We start from the raw sequence: 17,621 nt of genomic DNA, 5'->3' as shown, positions 1-17,621 counted from the left end.
GCCGAGGTGTGCAGGTGGTGAATCGGAGCTGAGAGATGCACAGGGCTGCGAGTCCTTCCGCGACGAACTGAGCGTTTCGGAGGACGTTCTCGCGGCGGTGAACACCCACGAGTCAGAGGACAGTGAATATAAACCGTGTTGTGCGGGGTAGAGGATCGAAAGGGTGGAGAAAAAATGAGGGCCTCGTTGCTGTTGCTGGGAGGCATCGTGGTGCTCTCGATCGCGGTCGCGAGGGCTCTTTCATGTGTGTGCTCGCACCTCGAGTGCGACATTCTCACCGACGAGGATTGCCCCGGAGGCCTCACCTTGGACCCCTGCAAGTAAGTCGGCCTCACTTCTCCCCAATCTGTGCCCTGGAATATGAATTTTCACGAAAATAAAACGCCACAACGCAGACAGTATCAAAACAAAGCTGTAAACTATTTTTCTAGCGGTCGTTGCCGCCATTTGTTATGGTGTAGCAATTATGTACGGTGGCCATAGTTGGGTAATTGTCATCTTTAGCCATAGTTTATCAGGATAAGCATCTAAAAAATTCCGTTTGTGATTTAGAATTTGTTATTTGATAGTTGCGAATTTTTAGGATGCATTATTAGGAATTTCTGCCATTTTTCATGGTGTAGCAATTATCTATGGTGACTACAGTTGGGTAAATTTGATCTTTAGCCATAGTTTATCTGGATAAGCGTCTAAAAAATTCTGTTTGTGATTTAAATTTTGTTATTCGTTAGTTGTGAATTTTTAGGATGCATTATTAGGAATTTCCGCCATTTTTCATGGTGTAGCAGTTATCTACGATGGCCATAGTTGGGTAAATTTGATCTTTCGCCATAGTTTATCAGGATAACCATCTAAAATATTCCGTTAATGATTTAAAATTTGTTATTCGTTAGTTGTGAATTTTTGAGTTTTAAAGATGCATTATTACCGCCATTTTTGGTGTTTTATCAAACATCTACGGTGGCCATAGTTGGGCAAATTTGATCTTTAGCCATAGTTTATCAGGATAACCATCTAAAATATTGCGTTAATGATTTAAAATTTGTTACTTGTTAGTTGCGAATTTTTAGGAATTTTTAAGATGCATTATTAGGAATTTCCGCCATTTTTCATGGTGTAGCAATTATCTGTGGAGACTACAGTTGGACAAATTTTATTTTTAGCCATAGTTTATCAGGATAACCATTTAAAAAATTCCATTAGTGATTTAGAATTTGTTATTCGTTAGTTGTGAATTTTTAGGATGCATTATTAGAAATTTCCGCCATTTTTCATGGTGTAGTAATTATCTACGATGGCCATAGTAGGGCAAATTTTATTTTTAGCCATAGTTTATCAGGATAATCATCTAAAAAATTCCGTTAGTGATTTAAAATTTGTTATTTGTTAGTTGCGAATTTTTAGGAATTTTTAGAATGCATTATTAGGAATTTTGCGCCATTTTTCATGGTGTAGCAATTATCTATGGTGACTACAGTTGGGTAAATTTGATCTTTTGCCATAGTTTATCAGGATAAGCATCTAAAAAATTCCGTTTGTGATTTAGAATTTGTTATTTGTTAGTTGCGAATTTTTAGGATGCATTATTAGGAATTTCCGCCATTTTTCATGGTGTAGCAATTATCTATGGTGACTACAGTTGGGTAAATTTGATCTTTAGCCATAGTTTATCAGGATAAGCATCTAAAAAATTCCGTTTATGATTTAGAATTTGTTATTTGATAGTTGCGAATTTTTAGGATGCATTATTAGGAATTTCCACCATTTTTCATGGTGTAGCAATTATCTATGGTGGCCATAGTTGGGGAAATTTGATCTTTAAACATAGTTTATCAGGATAACCATCTAAAAAATTCCGTTTGTGATTTAGAATTTGTTATTTGTTAGTTGCGAATTTTTAGGATGCATTATTAGGAATTTCCGCCATTTTTCATGGTGTAGCAATTATCTACGATGGCCATAGTAGGGCAAATTTTATTTTTAGCCATAGTTTATCAGGATAACCATCTAAAATATTCCGTTAATGATTTAAAATTTGTTATTCGTTAGTTGTGAATTTTTGAGTTTTAAAGATGCATTATTACCGCCATTTTTGGTGTTTTATCAAATATCTACGGTGGCCATAGTTGGGCAAATTTGATCTTTAGCCATAGTTTATCAGGATAACCATCTAAAAAATTCCGTTTGTGATTTAAAATTTGTTATTTGTTAGTTGCGAATTTTTAGGAATTTTTAGAATGTATTATTAGAAATTTCCGCCATTTTTTATAGTGTAGCAATTATCTATGGTAGCCACAGTCGGGTAAATTTGATCTTTAGCCATAGTTTATCAGGATATCCATCTAAAAAATTCCATTAGTGATTTAGAATTTGATATTCGTTAGTTGTGAATTTTTAGGATGCATTATTAGGAATTTCCGCCATTTTTCATGGTGTAGCAATTATCTACGATGGCCAGAGTCGGGCAAATTTTATTTTTAGCCATAGTTTATCTAGATTAACATCTAAAAAATTCCGTTAGTGATTTAAAATTTGTTATTTGTTAGTTGCGAATTTTTAGGATGCATTATTAGGAATTTCTGCCATTTTTCATGGTGTAGCAATTATCTATGGTGACTACAGTTGGGTAAATTTGATCTTTAGCCATAGTTCATCAGGATAACCATCTAAAAAATTCCATTTGTGATTTAGAATTTGTTATTCGTTAGTTGTGAATTTTTGAGTTTTTAAGATGCATTATTACCGCCATTTTTTGTGTTTTATCAATTATCCACGTTGGCCACAGTCGAGCAGATTTTATTTTTAGCCATAGTTTATCTGAATAAGCATTTAAAAAATTCCGTTAGTAATTAAAAATTTGTTATTTGTTAGTTATGAATATTTAGGAATTTGTAGAATGCATTATTAGAAATTTCCGCCATTTTTTGTGTTTTATCAATTATCCACATTGGCCACAGTCGAGCAGATTTGATTTTTAGCCAAAGTTTATCGGGATTATTATTTAAAAAATTTGTTACTGATCTAATATTTTTATTTGTTATTTGTGAATTTTTAGGATGCATTATTAGGATTCCGCGGAGCGACACTCAGCTTTTTAATGTTGAAAGGTTCCTCTCTGTGCATTAGAGTGCCCTGTGGACATATTGCGCATTTCAAAAGCTTAATTTATTATACTGCGGTGGATTTTTTCGTGGACTTTCATATTTAAAGGCACATCTCTCATACGAGAGAAATTATACTGTGGAAATTTTAATAAAAGTAGTACGAAATGGTAAGGGTATGTATTTTAAAAATATAATGAAGCTTTAATGAACTATGACTTCTATTGGAAATGTGTTTTAATGAGTCTTTCTCAGGGCCGTGGAAAAATAGTAAATGGAATGTAAATATTTTTATTTTCTACTGTGTGTAGGTACATATGGAAATAGTAATTGTGAAACAAGTATTTCATTAAAATATAGGAAAATAATATTTCATGAAATAGTAATATTTCACTAAATAGTATTTAGAATAATAGTATTGCAAACAAGAGCTTTATTCTATAATATTTTTGTGTTTTATTATTTGTGTAAATAACAGTAAACATTAAAATTTGTCTTATTTTCATTATACTATTTTCCACATTTGAAAACACAAATAATATTTTTTCACGATTTAAACGTTTAATAAAACAGTATTTCCAAATATTATTTCATTTATATATTAAATGAACCAATATTTAATTATTAAATGAAATAATATTTTCAAATAGTGTTTACTTATACAAATATTTCAATGTTTACTATTTTAAACTTTCCTCAGCCCTGGTCTCGTTTGATAGGAAATTCTGATAGATGTTTGAGAAAGATTAGAGGGTTGCAACAATCTCTGTGGAATCGTAAAGTACAGAGGCACCGTACTAGTTTTATGGAGAACGCTGGTATAGAGCACTTAGAATTTATTAACTGCGCCGTGAACTGCATCATAACTTGAGCAGCAATAAAATTGAGGCCTGAAGAAACATTTATCTTCTGGCGAGATAGTGACCCAAAGCATGTACTGCATTAAAGCTAAGGAACAGTGCCAAAACAGCCATAATCACCGAATATAAATCACCATTGAGACAGTTGGGAGGACGTAATATAAATAACAAAATGGAATTACAGAAACTCTATATTCTAAGATTTTCCAATTTTTTGAGGCTCCTTGATTGCATATTTTTCAAATGTATGCAACGCAACTTTGTTACTCATATTAATTACAGTTTACTTCGAAGCACTTTGTAAGTTTGACTTTTATAATTACACAGAATGTCTCGCGAGTTTCTGTGCAAAGTTTTGTCGGCGTGTTCCGCGACTAAGAAAGCCGATTTTGACGAAACTTTCCACAAATGTTCATTGGTCCAACTTAAGCACTATGACGTATTTCGGTGCTTTTCAGCTGCGTCCAAAGTAAGAATCCCAGTCATTTTATTTCTGTACAAATTTTAAATTACAAAAAAGGGTCGTAGAGAAGTGTTTGAATCGAATAGTTTCAAAGTGCTTTTTCTATTAAATCTTTTGTAATTTAAAAGCTATGCATGGGTGTTCGGCCAACCATGGGAAAAATTTTAATGGGAGATTCTAGAGGCCAAAATAATACGAAAATCAAGAATACTAATTTCTTGACTGAGGCTTCGTTAAAAAGTTATTAACATTTAAAGTTCCGCTCGTACTGAATTTTTTTCTAGAAACTGGGTAGGTTTTTGGGGGTAGGTCTAATGACCAAAAGTGATTCTAACTGACCCCCGGAACCGAAAATAATTTTTCCAGAATGATTTCAAATTTTTTAATTTTGACGAAAAATTTCACCTTCTGGAATTTTTTTCTCGAAAGTGGGTAGGAATTCGAGGGTATGTCTAATGATAAAAAATGATTGTAATCGACTCCCGCAGCCGAAAATAATTTTTCCAGAATGATTTGAAACTTCTCAATTTTCAGGGTAACGGACAGTTATGGTCAGACATTATATTTTCAGTAATGAATTTTTTTCTCGAAAATGGGTAGGATTTCAGGGGTATGTCTATTCACCAAAAATACTTGTAATCGACCCCTGTAACTAAATATAATTTTTTTAGTACGATTTGAAATTTTTTAATTTTGTCTAAAAATTTCACACTTTCTGGAATTTTTTTCTAGGAAATGGGTAGGATTTCGAGGTTATGTCTATTCACCAAAAATGCTTGTAATCAACCCCTGTAATTAAATATAATTTTTTTAGTACGATTTGAAATTTTTTAATTTCGTCTAAAAATTTCACACCTTCTCGAATTTTTTTCTCGAAAGTGGTTAGGATTTCGGGGTTATGTCTAATGACCCAAAATGCTTGTAATCGACCCCTGTAATTAAATATAATTTTTTTAGTACGATTTGAAATTTTTTAATTTTGTCTAAAAATTTCACACTTTCTGGAATTTTTTTCTCGAATGTGGGTAGGATTTCAGGGGTATGTCTAATGACCAAAAATGCTTATAATTGACCCTTGTAATTAAATATAATTTTTTTAGTATGATTTGAAATTTTTTAATTTTGTCTAAAAATTTCACACTTTCTGGAATTTTTTTCTCGAAAATGGGTAGGATTTCAGGGGTATGTCTATTCACCAAAAATGCTTGTAATCGACCCCTGTAATTAAATATAATTTTTTTAGTATGATTTGAAATTTTTTAATTTCGTCTAAAAATTTCAGTATTTATTCGAATTTTTTTCTCGAAAGTGGGTAGGATTTCAGGAGTATTTCTAATGACCCAAAATGCTTGTAATTGACTCCTGTAACTAAATATAATTTTTTTAGTACGATTTGAAATTTTTTAATTTAATTTTTTAATAACTTTTTAATGAAGTCTCAGTCAAGAAATTGATATTCTTGATTTTCATCTTATTTTGGCCTCTAGAATCTCTTATTAAAATTTTTCCCAGGGGTGGTTGAACACCCTGTATAAAATTGATTGAAACGTATCAAGGAAATACGTTTAATAAAATATATCAATAATTTGTTATATCTTATATTTTAAAGAGTAACTATGTTGAGTTCAATATTTAGAAATCTAACACTAGAACTACCAAAATACTCAAAATAATTCATTAGTGATTTCTAATAAAATTTGTAAAAAACTCGACTGAATTTTTGAGAATTTAATTTTCTATAAGAAAATGAATAAACATTTATTTCCTTTAAATTATACATTTCTTCACGTATCTATCGTTTTAATTTCTTTGATACAAATAAATACTCTATAATTGTCCAGTGTTAAAATCGCTTAAATAATATTTTCCATCGTTGCTTGGAGTATCAAATTTCTAGAATTCGAACTTATCGTAGTTTGTCTTTGAGGTACAGACAACGTTTGCTATGAAACCTACAGGTACGTCTTTGTACGAGTCGCTCAGAGCCTTGTTTTAAAGTTTGAACGTATTAGTTTGCAAGTTGTTTGTGTTCTCAGTGATATCCGAGTGTCTTCGTTCTGTGGAGTGCAACTTCGTCTTTAACGAACGAGTTTCGTGTTATTGGTTGATTTTACACTGTTTGATGTCGTGTAGCCTGACAATATGCCGTAGAATAATAAATAATAACAAGAATCGTGAAAAATAATTGTCAAAAAAAATATATTTTCATGCAATACAATATTGTATATCTAAAACGATGTTAATTCTGTTATTGACTATTGTTTACAGTGTTATTGACTGATTTTACACTGTTTGATGTCGTAGAATAATAAATAATGAACAGTGAACAATAATAGTAAAAACAATGGTCAAAAAACTACATTTCTATGCAATACAATATTGTATATCTAAATCGATATTAACATTTTCGAAATAATCTATAAAGCGAATGTTAAGAATTAATCAAGATGGCGCATCCACTTTCTATATGGTGGCGCCCTCGATCTACAATCGTCTTCAATAGTTAAGCAGTATAAAAAAATTATTTTTCCATAATTTAAAGGTTCCTCCTTGTATACCAAAAATAATTCAATCCAAATGAACTCTAGTGTTCACAAAAAAAATTTATCTAATTTACTTTTAGAGCTGTCCACTTTCTTCTTAAGATTACATGCATCAAACATTCATGCTACTTTAAAAATTAATTTCAATGAATCTATCTGTTCCAATACCTTGCGTTTCTAATCCACTAACACTGTATCCAAATTGACTTCTAAGAAGTGAGTTAAGAGCTCTAAAAGTAAATCTTTTATGTACAAGGAGGCATCTTTAAATTATAAAAGAAAATTTGTTTACACTGCTTTTAATATATTAAAGTATATATTATTAGAATATTAGTAGAATATGTTAAAGTGAGTTGAATGTTCCCTTCCATCGCGTTATAAAAAAATTATTTTTCCATAATTTAAAGGTTCCTCCTTGTATACCAAAAATAATTCAATCCAAATGAACTCTAGTGTTCACAAAAAAAATTTATGTAATTTACTTTTAGAGCTGTCCACTTTCTTCTTAAGATTACATGCACCAAACATTCATGCTACTTTAAAAATTAATTCCAACGAATCTATCTGTTCCAATACCTTGCGTTTCTAATCCACTAACACTGTATCCAAATTAACTTCTAAGAAGTGAGTTAAGAGCTCTAAAAGTAAATCTTTTATGTACAAGGAGGCATCTTTAAATTATAAAAAAAAATTTGTTTACACTGCTTTTAATATATTAAAGTATATATTATTAGAATATTAGTAGAATATGTTAAAGTGAGTTGAATGTTCCCTTCCATCGCGTTATGAAATTGAAAATATTAATTCCAACAACGCGAACCACTCTTTCTCAAGTGTGTGCATAGGATTAAGTTCTAGTAGAATGGAACCGTAAGACGTAAGCTACCAATTCGATGCAACGGTTATCGCGATGGAATCTTAGAACGTTGTCGGTTGCGTGGAGGTTTCGAGTTCTCCTTCGTAGAGGAGGATTTGATTGTCGTAAAATGTTTACGCTACGCGAAATCCGCGGATGTTCCTTCTTCTCTGGAGATAGCTCGTCTACCCCCTTATCGTCTCTAGCTGGAGTCGAACAGTCGACCGACTTCGTTCGCTCCAAAAGACTTTCCAAGGATTCTTTGGGCGCGGTAAACGTTAGGTACACCTATTGAATTCGAAAAGGTCCTGTGAGGGGGGTGGGGAGACGAACGATATAACTGCTACGAAGAATTCTACCTCCATCTTCGCTCTCCCTCTCGTTTCTACCGGAAATTCAATAATTCCGATATATCTAAACGCCCATACGGTGCTCCATCGTCGAGCAATTTAAACTGGCTAATGTCGAGCGCCATCTTCCTTCTCCTGCATCCGCGTTTTACTCGTTTTTATTTGATCTACAAAAAATTAACGTTAAATAAGATTACATGCGATATTGTGTGAATCGTACGACGTTGTATTTTGCGATTGAAAGTTTTACTATTATTTAACGAATAAAAAATATTCCCCGGGATTCGATCGGACTGACAAATGGATTTTTCGAGGACGAAATACGACGTCGTTGCGTCGCACTGGGCCTCCGGAGTTCGACGATGCAAATCCAATGGAAAATATATGGTCTATTATGAAGCATAAACGTCGAGGAAAACATATTTTAACGTTGAAAGCTCTAGTACATCGTATTCGAAATATATGGAGGTCACTACCTGTGTCCAGAGCTGAAAAATTGATCGGAAGCATGCCAAGACGTTACTCGCTAATGGAGGAGATTGCATTCGCTGTTAAATAACAGCGTATTTTTTTTTTTATGCATGCTTTCGATCTACATAAAGCTATTCACGAATTTTTTATCGCGGATACTTTCGCGATGACAAATGGAATCGACGATGACTGAACAAATAATCGAGACACCTTGTACATTTCATAATTATATGCGGACCCTTTGATTTCGCGTCGACTTTCTATCAATTAGCTGAAACGCTGAATATTATTATTTGCATTAGCCATTGACCCATTTTCGCCAACTATCCAGGCAATTAAAAGTGTACCTTTATAATTACGGACACCTTAATTTTCTTAAATTAAAAGAAAAGTATAAAAACTTAGCTGAAGCTGATATTAAATAATACGACGACTCTTGTACGATAAAATAATCACGAATAATTTCTGTTGCCTCAATTTCTTGCAAATAACAGTGTTGTGATGTTAGTTCACGTACTCGCCACCAGAGGGCCACGCTCTTGTCTCTCTCACAAGCGCTAGATCGACACTTCCATTGCTATACATTCGGTCACTACTGAAAAAAATTGTAATGGGAGATTCTAGAGGCCAAAATAAGACGAAAATCAAGAATACTAATTTCTCGATTGAGGCTTCGTTAAAAAGTTATAGAAAAATTTCTGGCCTCACATTAGATTTTCGGTAAAGAATTTTTTTTCTCGAAAATACATAGGATTTTGGGATTATGTCTATTCACCAAAAATGATTGTAACTGATCCCCACAACTAAAAATAATTTTTTTAGAACGGTTTGAACGTTTTTTTCGCCGAAAAATTTAAGGAGAATAGGCGTATGTCTGGTCAGACATTATATTTTCGGTAAGGAATTTTTTTCTTGAGAGTGGTTAGGATTTCGGGGGTATGTTTATTCACTAAAAATGATTGTAATTGACCCCTGCAACTAAAAATAATTTTTCCAGCACGATTTGAAAAAATTTTTTTTCGTCGAGAAATTTCAGCAGCCACCCCCTGTCGATTTTTCTTAAAAATTCGTTTTTAATTTTTAATAATTTTGTTTGACGTTATACAGAAAGATTGTTTAATACTTTTTTGTAGGTACCCATGACCTCTACTTCAGAAAAAAGTTTCACTGAAATATATTCACTATTGTAGGAGTTATGGTCGTTTGAAAATTGGACCATTTTTATGGGGTTTTTCTTATTTTGCGGGGTCGAGGACCAACTTTTCGAATATTTTTACGATTTGTACATATTCCCCACCAAAATACGCGTAGTTTGCTTTTTTAAATATTAAAATCCCTCAATCCGTTCAGAAGTTATGATATTTTAAAGATTCGCATGAAATTTCAGGGAACCATTTCTGGCTCTCAGATTAGATTTTCGTTAAGGAATTTTTTTCTCGAAAATGCGCAGGATTTCGGGGGTGTGTCTATTGACCAAAAATGATTGTAATAGTCCCCTGCAACTAAATATAATTTTTTTGAAACGATTTGAAATTTTTTTTTTCCGTCGAAAAATTTCACACCTTCTATTATTTTTTTCTCGAAAGTGGTTAGGAATTCGGGGATATGCCTATTCACCAAAAATGATTGTAATAGACCCCTAAAACTAAATATAATTTTTTTTAAACGATTTGAAATTTTTTAATTTTGTCGAAAAATTTCACACCTTCTCGAATTTTTTTCTCGAAAGTGGTTAGGAATTCGGGGATATGTCTAATGACCAAAAGTGATTCTAACTGACCCCCGCAACCGAAAATAATTTTTCCAGAACGATTTGAAATTTTTTTTCCCGTCGAAAAATTTCACACCTTTTAGAATTTTTTCCTCGAAAGTGGTTAAGAATTCGAAGATATGTCTAATGACCAAAAGTGATTCTAACTGACCCCTGCAATCAAAAATAATTTTTTCAGAATGATTTGAAATTTTTTAATTTAATTTTCCAATAACTTTTTAACGAAGCCTCAATCAACAAATCGTTATTCTCAATTTTCGTCTTATTTTGGCCTCTAAAATCTCCCATTAAAATTTTTCCCAGGGGTGGCCGAACGATTGATACGATAATGTTTCGATTACTTAACGAGGGAAAGATGATACGCGTAAAATCAGAATAATTTTCGTTGCATCAATTTCTTGCAAATAATACGTTGTGGCGTTAGTTCCCGTACTCGTCACCAGAGGGCCACGCTCTCGTCTTTCTCGCAAGCGCTCGACCGACTCCTCCGTTGCTATATATTCGTTCCTCTATTAACTACCAACGAGTCAAACCCTTTCCTCTGCTCTCCTACTATCTTTCTCGTTACCTGCAACACAGTGTAATTACACACGAGGTTGATTGATACGATAACGTTTCGATTACTTAACGGGGGAAAGATGATACGCGTAAAATCAGGGAGAGGTAATAATTACGGGAACGCGTTCCGAATCCGGCCAATAATTTGATTACAATTCATAGAAGGTGTCCCATTTCGCGTGGGATGATCCCCCCTGATTATTAACGATGATCAACGAGTTAAATCGTCTCCAGTGACCCGCGATCCTTCCTCGGAACGAATCGCGGCGGGGATAAAGCTCGCGCGAGCTTAATTAACTTCTCGATTGCTTTGTTTATCGTCGAAATTAGAGGGAAATGTGTTTAAACACGAGCCCCCCGGAACAATTGAACGAGAGTCGATCGCAAGCGGTCGAGGGAGAGGGGGCGGCTGAAAATTCCGAAGACTGACGCTTTTGTTCATCGCCCTGGCTCGAATGTACGGGCTTCGCTTTATCATGCCCTATTTTTCATCGGCACGCTTCTAATACCCCGAATAAAATTCGCCGACGGCGGTCGGACAAAGACCGTTGCGCAACAAAGAACAGAATTTTTTGTTCGACCGACGAAAAAGGGAACGAGAGCCCTTGCTACGCGGATTTTAATTGCACGCGGATTCCCTGAAACGATTATAATACACGGGAGAAAAACGAGCGGACAGTGAAGGATACGAGGAATCCGCGTATCAAAATCCGGAAAATCGCGAAGACCTGCCTCGATCGGAGGCAACTTCCGGTCGAGGACGCTAAGTTACCACGACGAACAGTTAACGTGCTTTACAGAGTTTTTAGAAAGCGTTGAAAGTGAGAAATAATATATTAAGCAGTGTAAAAAAATTGTTTTTTTATAATTTAAGGATGCCCCCTTGTACAGCAATAATTATTCAATTCAAATTAACTGTAGTATTTATTAAAAAAAATGTTATAATGCGATGGAAGACAATGTAGAAATCAATGGCGATATCGTAGTCTTAATTATAGAGAAATAATAGATTAAGCAGTGTAAAAAAATTGTTTTTCTATAATTTAAGGATGCCCCCTTGTACAGCAATAATTATTCAATTCAAATTAATTGTAGTATTTATAAAAAAAAATGTTATAATGCGGTGGAAGACAATGTAGAAATCAGTGGCGACATCGTAGTCTTAATTATAGAGAAATAATAGATTAAGCAGTGTAAAAAAATTGTTTTTCTATAATTTAAAGATGCCTCCTTGTATAACAATAATTATTCAATTCAAATTAATTGTAGTATTTATAAAAAAAAATGTTATAATGCGATGGAAGGCAACATAGAAACCCCTGGAGACATCATAGTCTCAATTATAGGGAAATAATAGATTAAGCAGTGCAAAAAAATTGTTTTTTTATAATTTAAGGATGTCTCCTTGTACAGCAATAATTATTCAATCCAAATTAACTGTAGTATTTATAAAAAAAAATGTTATAATGCGATGAAAGACAATGTAGAAATCAATGGCGACATCATAGTCTTAATTATAGAGAAATAATAGATTAAGCAGTATAAAAAAATTGTTTTTTTATAATTTAAGGATGCCTCCTTGTACAGCAATAATTATTCAATTCAAATTAACTGTAGTATTCATAAAAAAAATGTTATAATGCGATGGAAGACAATGTAGAAATCAATAGCGATAGTTTTAGTTATAGAAAAATATTAAGCCAAATTAGCACTGTAAAAAAATTATTTTTCTATAATTTAAAGATGTCTCCTTGTACAGCAATAATTATTCAATCCAAATTAACTCTAGTATTTATAAAAAAAATTGTTATAATGCGATGGAAAGTAACATAGAAATCACTGGCGATAGTTTTAGTTATAGAAAAATATTAAGCCAAATTAGCACTGTAAAAAAATTATTTTTCTATAATTTAAAGATGTCTCCTTGTATAGCAAAAATAATTCAATCCAAATTAACGCTGGTATCAACAAAAAAAATTGTATAATGCGATGGAAGGTAACATAGAAATCATTTGTGATACCATAGTCTTAATTATAGAAAAATAATCTATTAAGCAGTGTAAAAAAATTATTTTTCTATAGTTTGAAGATGCCTCCTTGTACAGCAAAAATAATTCAATCCAAATTAACGCTGGTATCAACAAAAAAAATTGTATAATGCGATGGAAGGCAACATAGAAATCATTGGCGATAGTTTTAGTTATAGAAAAATATTAAGCCAAATTAGCACTGTGAAAAAATTATTTTTCTATAATTTAAAGATGGCTCCTTGTATAGCAAAAATAATTCAATCCAAATTAACGCTGGTATCAACAAAAAAAAATTGTATAATGCGATGGAAGGCAACATAGAAATCATTTGTGATACCATAGTCTTAATTATAGAAAAATAATCTATTAAGCAGTGTAAGAAAATTATTTTTCTATAGTTTGAAGATGCCTCCTTGTCCAGCAAAAATAATTTAATCCAAATTAACGCTGGTATCAACAAAAAAAAATTGTATAATGCGATGGAAGGCAACATAGAAATCATTTGTGATACCATAGTCTTAATTATAGAAAAATAATCTATTAAGCAGTGTAAAAAAATTATTTTTCTATAATTTAAAGATGTCTCCTTGTCCAGCAAAAATTATTCAATTCAAATTAACTGTAGTATCTATAAAAAAAAAAATTTACATTTACTTTTAGAGCTCTTTAACTCACTTCTTAGAAGTTAATTTGGGTACAGTGTTAGTGGATTAGAAACGCAAGCTATTGGAACAGATAGATTCGTTGCAATTAATTTTTAAAGTAGCATGAATGTTTGATGTTCCCAATCCGTGGGCGTAAACCCTCGAATTCGTGGAGGAATCGTGGCACCGTTGTGTTACGCGAACGACCGGCACAAAGGGAGACGAAAATCAAGTTTTACGATGCCGCTCTCTAACTCTTACAATTAGCAACGCGTTTCAACGTTGAAATCCGCGGCTCGCGTGTTTGCCGGATAACGCTACTCGTAACGCGAGACAGTGCTTTTTCGAGTCGAAGCTCGCGAGGTAGCTCGGGAAAAACGACGAGATGTTCAAAGCTTTGAGCCGCGTGTACCGCGATTCCTTGAAAACCGTTGCAACTAAATTATTCAGTTGTCATAGAGCGCAAAGGTGGTTAAATTGCCCGGGCCACGGATACTCGAGACACGCGAAAATAGAATCAGTATTTTTAAAAACCCCCACGATAAGGCGTTTTCTAAGATAATTGCTAGATTTTTTAATTTTGTACCACTAAAGTTAATTTAGTCTTGGTCATTGGAACCTTTATGAGACCAGAGCTTTTGCTATGTAAATCTCTACAAGTCAAAATTGTTCCTTTGTAATTATATCAATATTTAGGCTTCTAAAATTGGTCATTGGAACCTTTATAACACTAGAGTTTTTGCTATATAAATCTCTACAAGTCAAAATTGTTCTTTTGTAATTATATTAATATTTAGGCTTCAAAAATTGGTCATTGGAACCTTCATGAGACCAGACTTTTCACTGTGTAAACCTCTACGAGTTAAAATGCATTGTTCTTCATATAAAAATGTTGTACAATGATATTCAAAGTAGCCATTAAATGGGATGCCATCTTTTTGAACGACGCGCCATTATAGTGGGTCAATCTAGTGGCTCACTCTGGCGGCTCACTCGCTCACTGTCTGAATTAAGTAATCGCTTTCATATGGTTTGTTTTACACTATTTTTGCCTTCAAAACGTTTTATAACAGTGTTAACAATATACAGACAGAATGTACAGTCTTTATTTTTAATAATAATACGCCAGTGACAGTGTCAGTGTCAGTGACATTCCAATGTACTCGCGTAGAGAACAGAATTGTCCCGCGCAAAATTCAGCCGTGCCTAAGAGGTTAAGCAGAGGTTCGTATCACCATATTTGTAAATTCTTTATCTATCTGATGATCTGTACTTTAAGCGTCAGCTAACCAGAGTTCTTCTAACTTTCAATGTGATAATAATTAGAATGTTTATGCATTAATTTTGAAAAAAACTGCAGAATGCACTTAATATACACAAATATAAGAAACGAAGTAAGATACGAATTATTGTATTTAGGGGTCGAGGCAACCCTCTGCAAAGTTCTGATTTTAATAATCAGTTTATTAACCAAAGCTTAAGCAGGGAAAGTTTCATAAAAGATTGTTGGGAAAAGCGTAGAAAAGCGTGTGTAACGCGCAGGATCGAAGCAACGATTACTTTTTCACGGTCGACGTTGCACAGTAGGGCACTTCATTCCGCGAGTGCATTTGAATTTCGTCGGTTCTAGTACGGGGGCTTGGATTCTGCACGTATACTGCGGAGAAGGCGCAATACATTTCGACTGGCGGCTCCTAATCCGAATACCATGAAACAGCGGATCCGACAATAGCGTTGCATACTAAACATTTTCCAATAAATTCTCAATACGCTGCCCTCAGGTGCCTCGTGCAAGCTTCGTTTTCCATTTCTCGTTCTCGTCTCTGCATCGCGCGTCATTTCCCTTCCCTCGAAGCTCGCGCGCGTGTCCGCACGTTTTGAATTATCGGTCGAAAATGTTAGGTTAGGTCTGGAATTAATTAACTCTACGACTTCTAAATTTAATTTCCTATAATTCTTATTAAATTAATTTCTAAATACAGGATAAGCGTTGCATATATTAGGGTTAGGTAAACAAATGTAGTAATTGTATTTTTATAATAGTCGTTGATAAAAATCAATACGTCTCGAGGTACATGCGATATTTAACACGTTCATTGTCAGACAAAACCGTGTAATATTCTGCAAAAGTAAAATGTTGATTTTAGACCATTGTAAGCTACATAACCTAAAATTTGTTTTGAATTATCGGTCGAAAATGTTAGGTTAGGTCTGGAATTAACTCTGCGATTTTTACATTCTAAATTTAATTTTCTGAAATTCCTATTAAATCAATTTCTAAATACATGATAAGGGTCGAATATATTAGGGTTAGGTAAACAAATGTAGTAATTGTATTTTTATAATAATCGTTGATAAGAATTAATACGTCTCGAGGTACATGCGATATTTAACACGTTCACTGCCAGACAAAACCATATGATATTCTACAAAAGTAAAATGTTGATTTTGGACCATTGTAAACTACATAACCTAAAATCTGTTTCAGTAGTTATTTTTGTAACCTTGTTAAAATTCACAAATTTTATTCAATCTTAATTCCCTCAACGTCTTCATTTGAGAATTAATTTTTCTAGTATCATAATGGTAAATCCTATCATCCATATATGAATGACGTGGTAGTCAAAGTGTTAATAGGAAAAAAGGAGATTTAATCCTCTGAAACACTTATTAAATTAATTGCAAATACTTCATAAGTATCATCCATATTGAAGATGTTAAAGAAACGTAGAAAATGTTTTTTATAATAGTCATAGAACATAAGAAATGATACGTCTCTAGGTACGTGGGATATTTAACAGGAAAAGAGGAGTGTAACTCTAGATTTACATTGATTGCATATATCTAAACCCATTCTGTTAATAGTTTCATTAAAATATAATTTTCTTTTCAATTAGAATATACATTCATACCATTACAATTTATCAAATTTAATATAAATTGCTTGCAAATAATATTATAGAATTGTTCTTTCTGTAAGTGTTATTCTCTCCATATTGGAGTTGTTGAAGAGTTAAAAAAATGTAGAAAATATTTGTTATAACAGTCAAAGCACGTAAGAATTAATATGTCTCAAGGTATATCTGATATTTAACAAGAAAAGAGGATTTTAACTATAGATTTACATTACTTGCATATATCTAAACCCATTCTGTTTATAGTTTCATTAAAATACAATTTTCTTTTCAATTAGAATATACATTCATACCATTACAATTCATCAAATTTAATATAAATTGCTTGCAAATAATATTATAGAATTGTTCTTTCTGTAAGTGTTATTCCCTCCATATTGGAGTTGTTGAAGAGTTAAAAAAATGTAGAAAATATTTGTTATAACAGTCAAAGCACATAAAAATTAATATGGCTCAAGGTATATCTGATATTTAACAAGAAAAGAGGATTTTAACTCTAGATTAACATTACTTGCACATATCCAAACCCATCTTGTAACCAGTTTCACAAAAATACAATTTTCTTTTCAATTGCAACATACATTCATATCATTGCATTGATATAATTTAATATAAATTACTAGCAAATAATATTATGGGTTCTATAATTGTTCTTTCTATAAGTGTTACTTCCTCCATATTGGAGTTGTTGAAGAGTTAAAAAAATGTAGAAAATATTTCTTATAACAGTCAAAGCACATAAGAATTAATATATCTCTATGTACATGTAATATTTAACAAGAAAACAGGATTTCAACTCTAGATTTACCAGATTGTAACCAGTTTCATAAAAAAGCAATTTTCTTTTCAATTACAACATACATTCATATAATTGCATTGATATAATTTAATATAAACTCCTAACAAATAATATCATGACTTCTGCAATTCTACAAATTATTGTAAATCTAGCGTTAACCCATCGTTAATTTCAAAATTACCCTCCCAGTTATCAGGCAAAGATCTCTAAATAATTAGTAGAACAATTATATTAAGCATGAGAAAATATAACAGAATTAT

The 17,621-nt window shown here is 32.6% G+C and overlaps 1 protein-coding gene across 1 annotated transcript in view; it reads left to right on the top strand.

Moving 5' to 3' along the window:
- LOC143348860 (insulin-like growth factor-binding protein 7) overlaps positions 1–17,621 on the top strand; it is a 376,906-nt gene that overhangs the window by 1,566 nt on the left and 357,719 nt on the right. Inside the window, exon 2 of the mRNA XM_076779534.1 lies at positions 15–320. Coding sequence (XP_076635649.1) covers positions 175–320 — 146 coding nt within the window. The 5' untranslated portion in view covers positions 15–174. The remainder of the gene's footprint in view (positions 1–14; positions 321–17,621) is intronic.

Source organism: Colletes latitarsis, chromosome 12 (genome assembly GCF_051014445.1).
Source record: "Colletes latitarsis isolate SP2378_abdomen chromosome 12, iyColLati1, whole genome shotgun sequence".
NCBI lineage: Eukaryota > Metazoa > Arthropoda > Insecta > Hymenoptera > Colletidae > Colletes > Colletes latitarsis.
The sequence above is the reverse complement of the archived record's forward strand: the minus strand, read 5'-3'. Positions and strand labels throughout refer to the sequence as shown.